General features: G+C 24.0%; 1 protein-coding gene across 2 annotated transcripts in view; it reads right to left on the bottom strand.

Moving 5' to 3' along the window:
* LOC112692646 overlaps positions 1-15,058 on the bottom strand; it is a 71,692-nt gene that overhangs the window by 11,327 nt on the left and 45,307 nt on the right. For both annotated transcript variants that reach the window (XM_025567378.1, XM_025567379.1), the window contains 3 exons: positions 8,081-8,216; positions 2,811-2,944; positions 292-378 (listed from right to left, as the gene is read on the bottom strand). In XM_025567378.1, coding sequence (XP_025423163.1) covers positions 292-378; positions 2,811-2,944; positions 8,081-8,216 — 357 coding nt within the window. The remainder of the gene's footprint in view (positions 1-291; positions 379-2,810; positions 2,945-8,080; positions 8,217-15,058) is intronic.

Genomic DNA, 15,058 nt, shown 5'->3' on the forward strand with positions numbered 1-15,058 from the left:
ATTTCTTAAATGGATTTTAATCGATATATACAGCTAGAAACAATACAATTAGGCTTCATTATACTCTCGTATTTTATACATTTAATATATTTTATTTTTTTATTTTGCATATGATAATATAATATATGTAATACGTATATATTATTATTATTTAATTTTTTTTGCACTAAATATGTATTTAAAAAAAAAAAATAATTTTATGATAATTTAGTGTTTTTTTCTATAATAATAAACATTTACAGCAATATAAAAATATGTAGATTCATATTATTTACATGCATGTATTCATACCTTAAATCGGATGCCGACTGCTTTTGAGTACAGTGGACCTTCAGGGTTGACCAATACGGGATAGTTTTCCACTTGATTATCGTTCGCCTGTATATAATATAGAAAACATACGTAAAATACATTTGAATATAAATTAATTAAATTTGTAATATCAATACTGATGATTTTATTAAAAATATATTGATTGAATTTCATTAATCTTTAATTAATTATTAATAATGTAATATATTATAGTTTATAATACAGTTTTGCCAATTTTTTTCAAAACATACGATAACATTAAATCCGACACAGATTTGATTAAATGGAATTCGCGCTCACATTATTGTCTCCGTCTGACACACATACAACATAGCAAATTCGCGTTTGGCAGTTCAAATGTAGTGATGTTAGCTTTAATAGTCATTAAGTAAATTTACCAATAATAATACATTAAGGAAAAAACAAATTCTGTGTTTTTTTGGTCGATTTTTCCGATATTAAAATTTTTATGTGAGTTATGATTAGTTTATAAATGTAATATTTTACAAACTCATAACTCGCTTGAAAATTAAAATTTTGGAAAAAGCGATAATTTTTTTCCAATAATGTTTGATTGTAAATCAGTTTAATATTAAAGCTAACATCACTACATTTGAACTACTGAACGCGCATTAGCTATGTTGTATGTGTATCAGACGGAGATAACACATGTGGGTGTGGCGTTCTCTTAAGTAAAACTGATGAAAGTGTTGAGCAGACAACTACAGTCAATTCAATTATTGTTTATACGTTAATATATAAAATCAAATGTTCATGTTTATAATATATATTTACACCGAGAAAATTTTCTTTATTAATTCGCAATTTTTTCGTATTCACGGAGTACATAATTATAATCTCTGTATGATTAAGACTATAAAATAATAAATAAATTATACCTAGCATTTTTCAACATCAGATTATTTAAAATTAAAATAATTAAATTTTTAGTACATTTGTAATTCAGATTTAATTTTAAAAAGTTTTTAAAACCAGAGAATTAGAGCTTTGAAAATGTATATAGTTTATACATCATTGAATAAAAAATTATTTCTTATTTCCAGTAATTCATTTTATTTTTTGAAAAGTTTCGTACTAAGGAATTTATAAACTCTGAAACTGATATTAATACAATGTAATATGTCACTAAAATATTTCCCAAATCAAATAGAACATTATGTACAATATATATATTGTGTAGTTCGACATTTGAATAAGTTTCAACTTTTCTCTTTAATTCATTTTACTCTACAATTCAGCCTCCTGACATCTTCGCCAATTCATTTTATTTATCTTAAACAAATTATCATATTACTTTGAAATTTTCAATTATATTTTAATTCTTCTTCATAACGATCCGAAACATAATAAGTTTTTCTTTTACTTAATTTAAGGGATTTCCTTGTCGTAATTTATTTTAAATAATGTTCTAATATTGTAATTAAAAAAAAGTATAATTTATATATTATGTACAAATCTCAATTTTTTATTTTACTCGTTTATTTATAGCGATTTTTTTTATAAATGTCTACATAGGTATAATAATTATTATCGAAAAAAATATTAGACAAGTACTACATTTCAGTTTTTGATTAATTTTTTTTTTTTTTTAAACCATATTGTGTAAATTATATACATGTTGTAGCCAAAATAATAAAATAACGGCTTTATTATTTTTTTAATAAAAATATTGTTTAAATCCAAAGTAACTCGAATTAGATAGGACACGATGATAAATTCATTTAAAAATTTACAACACTGACATACTTCTGATACATCTATATTTATTTACAACAGAAACCCTTATTCAAATGTAATTAAATTTAGACGGGAGCTAAGTTAAGCAAGAAAATAATCTAGTAAAGAACTCACTAATCTTTTTTTTTATGTTAAATTGAAAAAGTGTTTATTAAATTTTTGATTTTTTCAAGAATTTATAAGCCATAAAATAGAGAATTTAATTAGTCTGAACATTATATAAACGATATACTATTGGTTATTTAGAATTTGATTTTAATGGAAAGGTATGTTTGTAATATAAGTACTTAACTATATATAAATGGACAATGAAAAAATATTGAATGTTTGAAAATTTAAGCATTAGGTGTTTATTTTCATAATTTGTTTCTTATGAATTAAAACATAATATCTGATTCCTACTTTTTCAGTAGTTATCTTATACAATTTTTTTTTAGAAACGAGCTCTATCTAAAGTAATTACAATAATAATAATAATAATAATAATAAGAAAAAAAATTAGTACAATTATTTCTAATTACCATACGTATATTTTTTTATATACATTTATAATGTTATAATTTTTAAACTTAAAATGAATGATGTAGCTACAATTTGTTTTGATTTTAAAAATGTAAAGCATATAAAAGTATCCAGAAAGTATTATAATTCAGTGATTGTTTTAAATGAGTCAATTATTACTAGATATATTATCTAATTAAGTTGAAATATTAATTTCTTGCTAATACACTTGAACTCACCTGAACACCGTTGACATACCATGTCATAGATGGCTGTGGATAGGACTTGGCGGAAGTGCAGTTTCCCGACACGAAATCGCCAACTGCGTACCGATTCATTACACCTTCAATCAATGGGTTCCCTTCCGGATATGCTGTCAATCATGTTATTGCATTAATAATTTTCATTTATCGTTCTCTTGGGTGTGTACAAACAATATTTGTATTACTTAACAGTAAAAAAAAAAAAATATCGAACCATGAATCTATGGTTATAGACTTAAATCACGCAATTTGGAATAGCTTAGGTTAAACCTGTACTAGATGTATACGTATACATTACATTTATCTATGGTCAATCTATAGTTGAAAATATGTAAATATTTAATAATAATTTTAAATAAACAAAAGCTACTATATAAGAAATATGTGTTTTAATTTTTAGATGTTATTCAATTTTTACGAAATTAGTTAAAAAGAGAAATATTTAAACTATATAATTTTATTTTATAATTACAATTAGTTAAAAGAGATAAAATATTTTTAAACAATAAAATAATTATTAAATAAAAAAATTATATTATAAGGATTGTTGTTTTCTGTCACGCAACGAATACTATGTCTTGAAAAAATTTGGGTAAGCCTAAAGGATCGATAACTTATGTTTATTGTATTATGAGATTTTATTATTATGTTTGTTTTGTTAGTCCATCTTTATTTAGGTCTACGTAAAAGTAAATATTTTTTGAATATTTTTTAAACATTTTTAATTAATAATAAATTAATATGAAGAAGCATCACTTCTCCTTGGGCAGAGTTATTTTTTCAGTTTATATTTAATGTATTATTTTTATACATTTTATTAATGTACTATAATATTTAAGTTCTGAAAAATGAATACAAGTACCATCATATTTTTTTTCCTTAAATTGTTTTGAATAAAATAATCTTTACAACGAATTTTAGGTTATTATTTCAAATAATATTATCCTTTTGATAGAATAAAACTGTTTGTGATTTAAATAACATGACTACCGGTATTAAATCTTAATGGAACCGAGGAAACAAAATTACGTGTACTCCATTCGATAACCGTATTATAGCTCGACCGATTAATAATTAATTCTGCGAGTACATTTCATGCATTTTAGTGTGGTGAAAACTACCGTCCCAGGCACTGGTATGCTAATCGAGTTCCGTTATCACCTTTGTCGAAGTAAATCGCCCGCAAACTTCGTATTACTACGTATCATATCTACGTTATACCACGCATTGGGCTCGTCTAACATGACATCGTTTCGATCAACACATACAACTAAATGAAAACTATAGCATTTGTCCTCATATTTGTCCTCATCTTTCAGTTCTTTCTAATAAGATTAAAAAGTTATCAAATTATTTAGCTGATTTATTAAATTGCTACACTGCGTTGGTTAAGGTAGAAACCAAAACTAAATCCGAGTTATTTCTACCTATCAATAACGTACAGTTGGGTGTGAACAACTACTTCAAACCGAAGTCCTACCTAACAACATTCAAACATTGGTTATTTATGTAAAGAACGTCACCAATTTCTCAATATTCAACAAGAAACTAATATCACTCATAGGGATTAACGATTTTTTTTGTGAGTCCACATCATTCCTAATACTCTAGTTCAAAAACTGCATGACGTACACTATAACAATTGATTGCTTAAGCGATTCCTATGCAGAATTTCACTCCTTTCGACTGCACTTCAAACGCCAATTCAAGGTGGTCATTTTAAATCTCCATCATCCTACAATATGGCCAAACTAGCGCACTGTGCGTGGTTTAATACCAAGAAGAGTCATCACCTTTTCACCACTGTTCTACGTAGAATTGGTTCTCAATGAAATTATTTTCAAAATGAATACATTATTTTACTCTACTGCAGTTATTGAAAAACCACACGCAAAACAAAATAGTCCACACATATGACCATATATACGCGTAACTACTGTAGTCACTATATATATGCGTTAAATGTGGTAAAGATAATTTAACTGAAAAGTGCAACAAAAATCATAGTCTCTCGACTGGATGTTTACTATGCTCCGATGCACATAAAGTATTATGCAAAGGTTGTAAACTATACAAAAAACTGACAGATTCCATAAATAAACAAAAAAAGGTAAAACTTTAGCTAAACACGTCCCCATACGTCGTCATGTGTCTACCTCCAATACTAGCTCGTTTGGTCCGTCATACGTCAGCATAAGAGCCGCCAAACTAACTATTCGTTCAAAATCTTATTAAACACTATTTACTTACCGTAATTTTAAACAAACTCGTAATAAAATTCCCATATTAGTCATTAATTTCAACATCGAATATTTTTATCTATATTTAATTTCTTTGCTATACCTAATTACTGGAACATTTAATTATTTTATAAACATTAGTATCAAGGCAGTTATTACATGAATGGCCTACGATATACTTTGTTAAATGTTATTAAACTTTTAAGATTATTAGTTTACTGAAGTATTTTAAATTAAATAAATAAAGACTGAAAAATAAAAATGTATATATTGCCTGTTTCCTGTTCTTCATTTTTCATAATTTTATTTTATTGTACACGCACTCTTCTTCAGCGTACCCGCAATTGGAGCTGTTTATTACCTCGGTACTCTTACAATATATCTTCGTATAGTGTGTATTTTATTTTATTTTCATTTAATGTTAGTACAGTTTTCAATTATTTATGCATGTATATTGTTTTTATAGCTATATAACATAATATATATATTATGTATACGATGTACAGAATTTTTAAAAGTTTTGAAATATTTTACACAACATATAAATCAGTCTCGTAAGACATTTTACGTCTCTATGTAGATACACCTATGTTAAATAATGATATATTCAAGTGTAATAGACAGTTTACCTTAAAATGGATGATTGTAAAAAATATGTGTTTCATTTTTTAGTCGAAAAAAAATGTTTTTACATTTCCTAATTATGATTTTATGTGAAATGTTTTTTCAAGTCACTGTTTACTATTTAAAACTACTGTAAAAGTATTATTTGATGTTTGCAATTAAATTAAAAATGTGAAAACTGAAATATTAATTTTACAATTTATTAATAATCATATTTTGATTAGATTTTAAAAATTGATAATATAACTTCAATTTTAAAAATTTCTCAATAAAAATTGTAAGGATAATTACAACTAAACCTAAAAATAACCATTATTGGACGTTACTATACTTAAAATAATTATTTTTTTATTTTTTACTAGTTCAGTAACTTTCTTCTCACATTTTCATTTTTATTTCTCTTTTTATATTGAAGATAAAGCATAATAAATTGTATGAAAAAAATAACATTCAATTTTCATTACAGTTGAAATCAAGATTTTTATTTTTTATTGTTTTATGTTTCATAGAACGTATATATTATGATATTTATAATATTCATAATTTGTGCACTGAGCATCGTTAATATATAGTATGTAAACATTAAACTCAGTGCCGTATTTAGACATTTTGCGCTTCAGTGCAAAAAAAAAAAAATTGACGCCCCTCTAAGGGGCCTACCCACGGAAAATATACGAGGAGATAGATCCTCATGAACCTTTTAGATATTCTAAAATCAGTGCTATTTTTGTGTAGTACCCATGCCACCGTATGCCGCACACGATAACATAATACGCCTTATTATTGTAAATAACCTATGTTTATTGACATTATCATAACAAATTTGGGAACTAATATTAGGTAGGTATATTAATAATATTCTGGACTGCTGATAGCTATATTGCTATAAATACATTAACTTTATGATACTGTTATTAAAAATAAAAAAATAATAATTTCAAAATAATTTTAAAAGTTCAATAATTCACAAGTGAGCAAATTTCTGACCACAAAATTTTGGCGCTCCCAAAAAACTGGCGCCCGGGGTAGTTGTAGCCAGTGCCCCCTAAATTTCGCCCTAATTTAACTTGTCACAATTGTATTTTCGACGCTTTCAATTCTTATTCATAAAAAAATGTGAAATTCTTTATTAAATAATCAATGAAATATTCTTTAGTACCTAGTGTAGCAAAATTTTACCGAGTCACCGAGAGCAGACTAGTTAATTACATAGAATCCAATAATATATTATTTGAAATTCAATTGAATTTTAGTCCGAGATTAGAGGTTGTCAAAATTTTTTTAGTTACAGCTTTTAGCTAAAATAACAAATCTTATATTTACGATAACTTCAGCACAGAAAAATTTGTAATCATTAATCTTGTTGAGCTAGAGCATTTAACGCGATTAGCTGCGACGTTATTTTATATAAAATAAAAAACAAATGGTTATAATTGACTGAAATTTGACATTATTGTCCTTTTACCTACCATATGTAGAAAATAGCAAATGATCTGAAAAAACAAATAGCTTGGACGTTTGTTGATATTAAATAAATCGAATGAATACATTTATTCAATAATAAACAAGATAAGAAAAATTATTTATGTAATAACAGTCACAAAATATATTAAGTGAGAATGATTTAAGATTAATTGATTTGAGACCCGTTGGCTAAATAATTACAAACAATTTAAATTTAATTTTTAATTATTTAATAATTTCAATAAAATAAGGAGTTTTCTTTGATAAAATTCTTTCACGTTATTTACGATTCATTACAAATTATTATTCCTTTACAATTTTTTGATTTTTTTCACCTTAGAAAAACTAGCTAGATACCAAAAAAATTTTTTTTATAAAAATGTATAAGTATTTTCTGGCAAATAGTTTTATCTAAAATCAATTAAAATTTTGTTGAAAACCCGTTATGCTAAGTATGCTAAAAATAACTTCTCAATAAATTGACATCTAAAATGGATTTATTAAAATAAAATTTACTTCGTTAATATCAAAAAATGTAATTCATTTACCATAACACAAATATAATAAAATTATTTTAATAGACACTAAGACAGATTTTGATACATTATGACATTTATTACCAAATTCATAACTTTTTTTATTTTGTTTCTTAAATATTTATTTATATGTTATATTCATTAATTATTATTCATTAATCTTGTAATATTTTATTTTATATACATGCGAATTGTATTTATTATAACAGTTTTGTATCACATCAATTGTATAACACATTTTATTCATATATTATAATAATTACCCTGGGCCTTTTTCACGGATTTTTCAGTGAGGCCTAGAGTATTTTTTTTAAAAAATAAAATATACACAAATATATATTAAACATTAATTAAAATTTTAATAACCATTTTTGATATTTACCTAATACATTCATGTTCGCAGATTTAAAAACCATTTCAAATTTCGGACCCTCTGTTGAGACTTCACATCGGTACATACCACTAGTTTCCAACGTGAGATTACTTAGAGAAATTTTTCTCATGTTACAATGAGATAACTACACAAACAAATCAATTATACTATAGTTAGTAAATTTAATTAAAAAATACACAGTTAGTATTTATTAGAGTTGAAAAATTTTAATTACTAAATCTAAAGGAAGCTATAATAAAGAAAATAAATAATTTTTTTATTTAGTTCACAATTATAATTTTTAAAAATATGTTGATTCAAATCAATTATTAATTTAATACATTTTTCTGTTATATGCTCTATCAAAATTGTTTTTTATTTTAACAAAAGTATATTTATTGTACTAATGTTTATATATTCTAAACATTAAAATAAGAGCTTTTGTAAAAATAAGATTTGCTATATTTCTATTACAATTATAAGTGCATCATTAATAATACGAAATTGGATTTTAAATCAATTGGTAGAATAATTAGTTATATTTTTAATACATTTTTTAATATACTCGTATATAGGTTATATATAAATATAAATATGAATATTATATTTAAAAAAAATATTTGTATGTTATTATTTTCCGTAATATTTAAAAGAAGATTCTTACAAATTGTATTTAAAATATTTAAACAGTTTTTAATTTTTCCCAAATAATAAATAACTCTTCCGTTCATTATAATTTATATTATTTTACTAAAAAAAAAAGTTTGGTTCATGTTCTCTTCAGAATTTCTTTTTTACATTTTTCAAGTAGGTATCAACAAAAATCTTTGTGTATATATTTTTTTATAATAAATTGACATACTGTTTTTGAAAGATTTTGTACAATACATTTAATTTTATATACTTTTGTATTGTAAATATGTTCTATATTACTTGTATTCTCGTATAAATTGAGTTTAAGTATCGTTTGATTTTGAAGATTTGTATTTATATTTTATTTATTTTTTTCTTATTATTTTTACATTGAACTTCATGTTTCGACAATCATGGAGTACAATACTTGTATTAGGCGAATAGCAATGTTTGGAAATAACATAAATGATAAATTACTATAACGAAATTACTTATGAAGTAACATCATTGTGGCTAGTTTTTTTTTTATATACATTTTTTTATACCACAACATTACTTTTTGTTACTGGAAAATTATAAACTTAGTTTAATAATACTATTTGTATATAAAATAGTGACCCTGTTAAATTACAGTAATAATGCCATTTGTCATGATAAGTGTTGACAATAAAAGTTTTTAGACTACTATATGCAGTAGATGCGACAGGATTAAATGTATTAAATATTCCACATATTTTTTTTTGATGTTTAATTATAGATTTATTTTTTAGTATACTAATGTTCGTACTTAGAATATATTATTTTTTTATGCTCTACTATAGTTTATTAAATATAAGATAAAGGCACGCTAAATCATTAAATTCTCGGTTGGTCACTTAGAGTACTAAAGTGGAGTGGTTTAACCGAAGCCGACTGCGGATGATTAACCACTCCACCCCGTTATGCTGATCGTTCTTTATAGTTATTAGTTATAATTTATAACCTGTCAGTATATTTTCATAATATATAATCAAATATTATCAAGCATTATAACTTCATTTGTTTTGGATATTTAGTGGCGAAGGTATTCAAGAACTATAGAATTAAAGTTCTATTACGACCCTTTTCTAATCATTTTATCGTACATGGACCAAAGTAAAAGTTTTGAATTCTTAACAGAGTATAAAACTGTAACAGTTGTATAATTAAAAATTTTAAATTTTTTAAGAAAAGTGACGCCGAATACAATACTGTACCATTTTTAAAATTTAAATGTAATATTTTATGGAAAAAATGACTTTAATTAACATGATAGACATTTTATTACTTGTTTACAACAAAAGTTATGACTATAATTTCATTAGTAAAATAGTATTTTTTTAGACACTGAGAAATAATGAAAATTGGCAACGTATCGTGAATAACGCATATATTTATGTATATAAATATTTAACAGTATATGTACTGAGAGTGCTAACGCATTAAATTATATTTATATAATAATAAAGCGTTTTCATAGGAACAAGAAGTAAAATTGAAGTAGATATAGAACCAAAGTAAAAATGATATTAAACATAATATTACTCTCTTAAAAATAAACTATATTATTTACTATCCCATTTGACGCCAAGACGCTAGATCGATGTACCAAAAACTAATAGTTATCTATAAATTATAGATCGTTGAACCGATTTAGATTTAATTCGTGTAAAAAAATCAGAAAAGTCAAAAAGGTAATTCTAATTCAAAACGTATTTTGATATTAAAAGTAGAATAATTTAGCAATAGGTACGTGGAAATTTATTTCTTTAAAAAATATATTATAGACCGATAGAATCATAATTTTAACTTGATTACCACTTTTTGACGTTTTAATAAATTTTTCTATTTTTTTTTTTATTAAAGCTCTTAGTAAAAAAAATATAGTCTCCACATTTACAATAATAATAAGTAATTCAATTAAAATACTATAAATAACAATATCACAATAGTAAAGATATATAACTTATGAGATCTAAATATAGTTATTAAATTTAATAGTTTAATAAATCTACACATACATATATATATATATATATATATATATATATATACAGAAAATAAAAAGTAATAAATTAAATCATGTTGTTTTCTATCACTGAGGACCATTACACCTTTCGTAATGATTAAAAATTGGTAAAATACATACTACTAAGTTATTACTAGACACTTATTGTTTATTGCACTAATAGTGTTATTTAAAAAATTTAATTTTAAAATGAATGATCAGTTGCATTTAAAATATGATTTTGACCGGAAGTTGGTATAAAAGGCATGTGTGATGGTATACATTATGCCGAATATTATTATATGGGTACAGCTATACTTAAATGTATTATGTAACACAGTGGTGGCCAAACTACGGCCCGCCATCATTTAATATCTGGCCCGCGAAAGTCTTCTATATTAGAGCACTTATTTGTATAACTGTAATATTTTGCATTTACGTAAAAAAAAATTTAGAATGCATTTTTTTATGGCCAGCGATAAAAAAAAAAAGTTGTTTTTTATGGCCCGAGGAAAAAAAAGTTTGGCCACCACTGATGTAACATATAGTAAAATCATTGACACACAAAATGTTATATAGTTGTATGATTGTTATTAATAATATTATGTATGATTATTAAAAATAATAGGAGTAAGGAATGATGTAAAAGCGTTAGGTAGAGAAGTAGACTGGAGAATATAGGCATCGGATAGAGAAAATTGGAGGCAAGGATGTATGTCATCCTGATTCTAGTGGCCGAGTTTTACCGAAGAAGAAGAAAAATTATTATTAAAAGTTCAACCCAGTATTTACTGCATTTCAACGTCATATTTATTCTTAACTTATTTCAATAATGAATATTGGCAGATATGAGTTTTCTGTATATCATATTGATATTTTTTTTAATTTAAGATGCAAGATTATGAGACTTATGTTATAATAATAATTTAAGTTGGATGCAAAAATAAGAAAATGGTAATGGCAAAAAATAATTATAAAATCAAAACGTTCCTTGTGATATTTTTATCTACTAACCAATAATAAATATTTTATACATTTATGTTCAAGTTCACATTGCAGAATTGCATTAGAGAGTTATATTATAAATTATGTTACGATAAACAAAAAAATCTAATTATTTTAGTTTATTGAGATAGTTATTCTTATTACTTATAAATATACTATAGTGAAATAAAAATATAATGATGTTTGATATTTCAAAAAACATAAAAGTGTGATGGCATGGAATTAATATAATCTGTGGGGATGATGTAAGCATATCAAATCTCATATTCCTCTATACTTCTTCATTCTAATTATTCACACAGAGAGAACTTTATTAAGTTAGAATTTAAATGTTTAACATGTTATTCTCGTTGGAATAATTTAAACTTAAAGCATCAAATTAGGAACATATAATATGTAGGTAGGTACAAATTTAATATTTGACGTGTCGAACAGTTAAATATTACGTCATTGCCAAATAAACAATTGTAGTGAATATAATAAATGTAATATTTTGAATTAATTTTACATAGCTTTTGATATCGAAATGTATAATCAGTAATGTAAATTGTATAATACATATTGTATATTGTATTATAATGGCGTATTATACGTCATGTATAAAAAACTAAAATACAAGTGGTATAAAAAAAAATCAGTGATAATCGATAAATGGTAGATAACACTGATAATTGATAACAGTAATAAAACAACAGAGCACAGCCACATAAGTAACATGGTTATTACTTAGGTGGTTGCCGATAGCATCGATCATAGAAAAGAGATTATAAAGAATAAGCATCATTGTCCATTATAAAGAACTATTCTTGACATAGACGATAGATCTATTATCTTAAGTTCCATGATTCTTGTCGAAATATTTGTAAATCGTAATGATACGTGCGATAAGTGCTAAGTCATAAGTCATAATCGTAGACAGTAGACTGCAGTATAACATTATACTAAATTCTATTAATTATATTTAATTACATACAGGCTGCAAGATACAATTAATTACAATACGATTAATTCGAAGTTCCTAAACGTTAGTTACTGTTTTTTTTTACTATGGGTCGACCTAATAATGTCTTATATTAGCGATTTTACATTCTTATTACACTCCGGCAGTTATATATATATATATAACAATTATGTAAACACCATAACATTTTTGTAAAATACTGTATTATATACGTATGATATTTGTATAATACACGTATTATACAATTAAAAAATAAAATACGGTATTTTTATATCACTGTGTATAATATTTTATAGTTACATTAATGTATCAATTTAAAAATTGTTAACGTTTTTAATGTCGACCATTTTTTGAATTGATTAAAATTTAATTATAAATTCAATTAATTATGATAGTAATTATAAAAAGGATAAAATTCCTAATTAGAGTAAGACGTGGTTAGTGATGTACAACAATGGGTAAATGACATTGCTATATTGAAACTTAAATTATTGTACGTATTGCTTACAAAAAAACAATTCTAAACGAAAGAAATCGAGTTTATCAGTTTATAATTCTAAAAATGGATGTTATAGCAGCAAAACTAAATGTCGGTTGGTTGAAGTTGTGAAATTTTAATTTTAGCAAAAATTAAAAAGGAAACTTAAATTCGGGAAAACCTAAAATTGAAAGTTTCTATAAACAGTACAATCTTCATTAAAATGATTAAAGACTATATATAAAATACCTTTAACTACATAAATATATATTATCATATACGAGAAAATTTGTGTTACATTTTCAAGACACACCATGGTTAAACTATTACATAAGTCGTTTTACCTGGAATCTAAATATATTTGTTGAAATTATATCAAAATTTATTTATTTTTTTATAAAATTGTTTGGATTATGATTGCGATTTTCTGTTTACTTAAGATAATAGATAAGTGAAGAAATTATATGAAATTATATGTATATATATTATTTGATTTAAAATATATTAAAAAATTATTTAGATTCATAAAAATTAATAAAGTAAAATATATCAATATAAAAATTTGACCTTATAAAATAGTAAAATGAACACAGAATATTTTTATGTCAATCGATTAAGAGCAGTTGTTGGTTAAAAAAATATTTTGATTTTATAAAAATAAAATAGTTTCCAGGTTTTAATAGTTTATAAATTAGATTATATTTTCTTTATTCGTTATAATTGATGGTCTATTATTTTATATTTAACGTATAAGAAATTTAATATTTTTTACTACTTATTGTTAATGGTTTATAAGAAATTAATTAATTTTTAAATTTAACTGTTGGTAGGTAACAAAAGATTCGTTTTTGAGAAGAATGATGGGATTTACAGTTTATGAACGAACGTAAAATAACTCTTTTTCTCTTCCTTGGAAAAAGGTTATAAAAACATTACATTTACGAATTGCATGGTCTGCGAGATAAACATTTGAACATATATTGTAGTTAATTATAATTTATTTCACAATTACTAATAATAGAAAATGAGGATAACTTTAATATAAAAAGATGTGTAAAAAAGAAATAAAATTAATTGTTTAAATGTTTAATAGCTGTTTGGTATAAGCAGTACGACAGATATTTCGTAAGTATATTATATAACATTAAATAAGCAATGTAGGATATACTATATGAGAATTATGATTTAACTATAAATAAATTATCAAACATCATAAGTAAACATAAAATTATTTCAAAAATAATGTTTATTATTAAATTATATTTAAATAACGTTATTATGTTGTAATATTTTTGTTATGTGCTGATATAAGAAGTCATTAAATGTTTCAATGTTCTAAGATTAATATTTTGAAAATAATAAATAATTGGCTAACATTATTGAATGGAAATTCCATTAAATGGATTCCAAATACCCTTTCGTCAAATGTTTATTGTGTAACGCTAGTATAACAATTTTGCATTTTTCCATTTAACCCTTTTTGTAACTACAAAGAAAATGATTTGAAATATGTATTTTATATTCAATTTTCAAGTTTTAAGTATGAAATTTAAAAGTTTTGTGAATTTTTAATTACATAAATGTGAGGTTAGGTATTATTAATCAGTTTTAGACGTGGAACTTCTTATTAAATACTTTTTCGACATTTTCTAAAAAAAGCTGAGAAACATGAAATTTTGAATAATTTAGAAGTATTTAAATTTAACTAAATTTTTGTAATTATTATGAAAGTTGTTAGAAATTTCATGAAATAACCTTGACAAAGCTTTCTATCAAAAATTTCTTATGGTTATTGTGATCAATGTAATACTTCTCGTCAAAATGTTATGTATAGACACACAAAAGAAATAAAATTAGTTCATATAAAAATAATAGGTGATTATT

Source organism: Sipha flava, unplaced genomic scaffold (genome assembly GCF_003268045.1).
Source record: "Sipha flava isolate LNK unplaced genomic scaffold, YSA_version1 75_pilon_pilon, whole genome shotgun sequence".
NCBI lineage: Eukaryota > Metazoa > Arthropoda > Insecta > Hemiptera > Aphididae > Sipha > Sipha flava.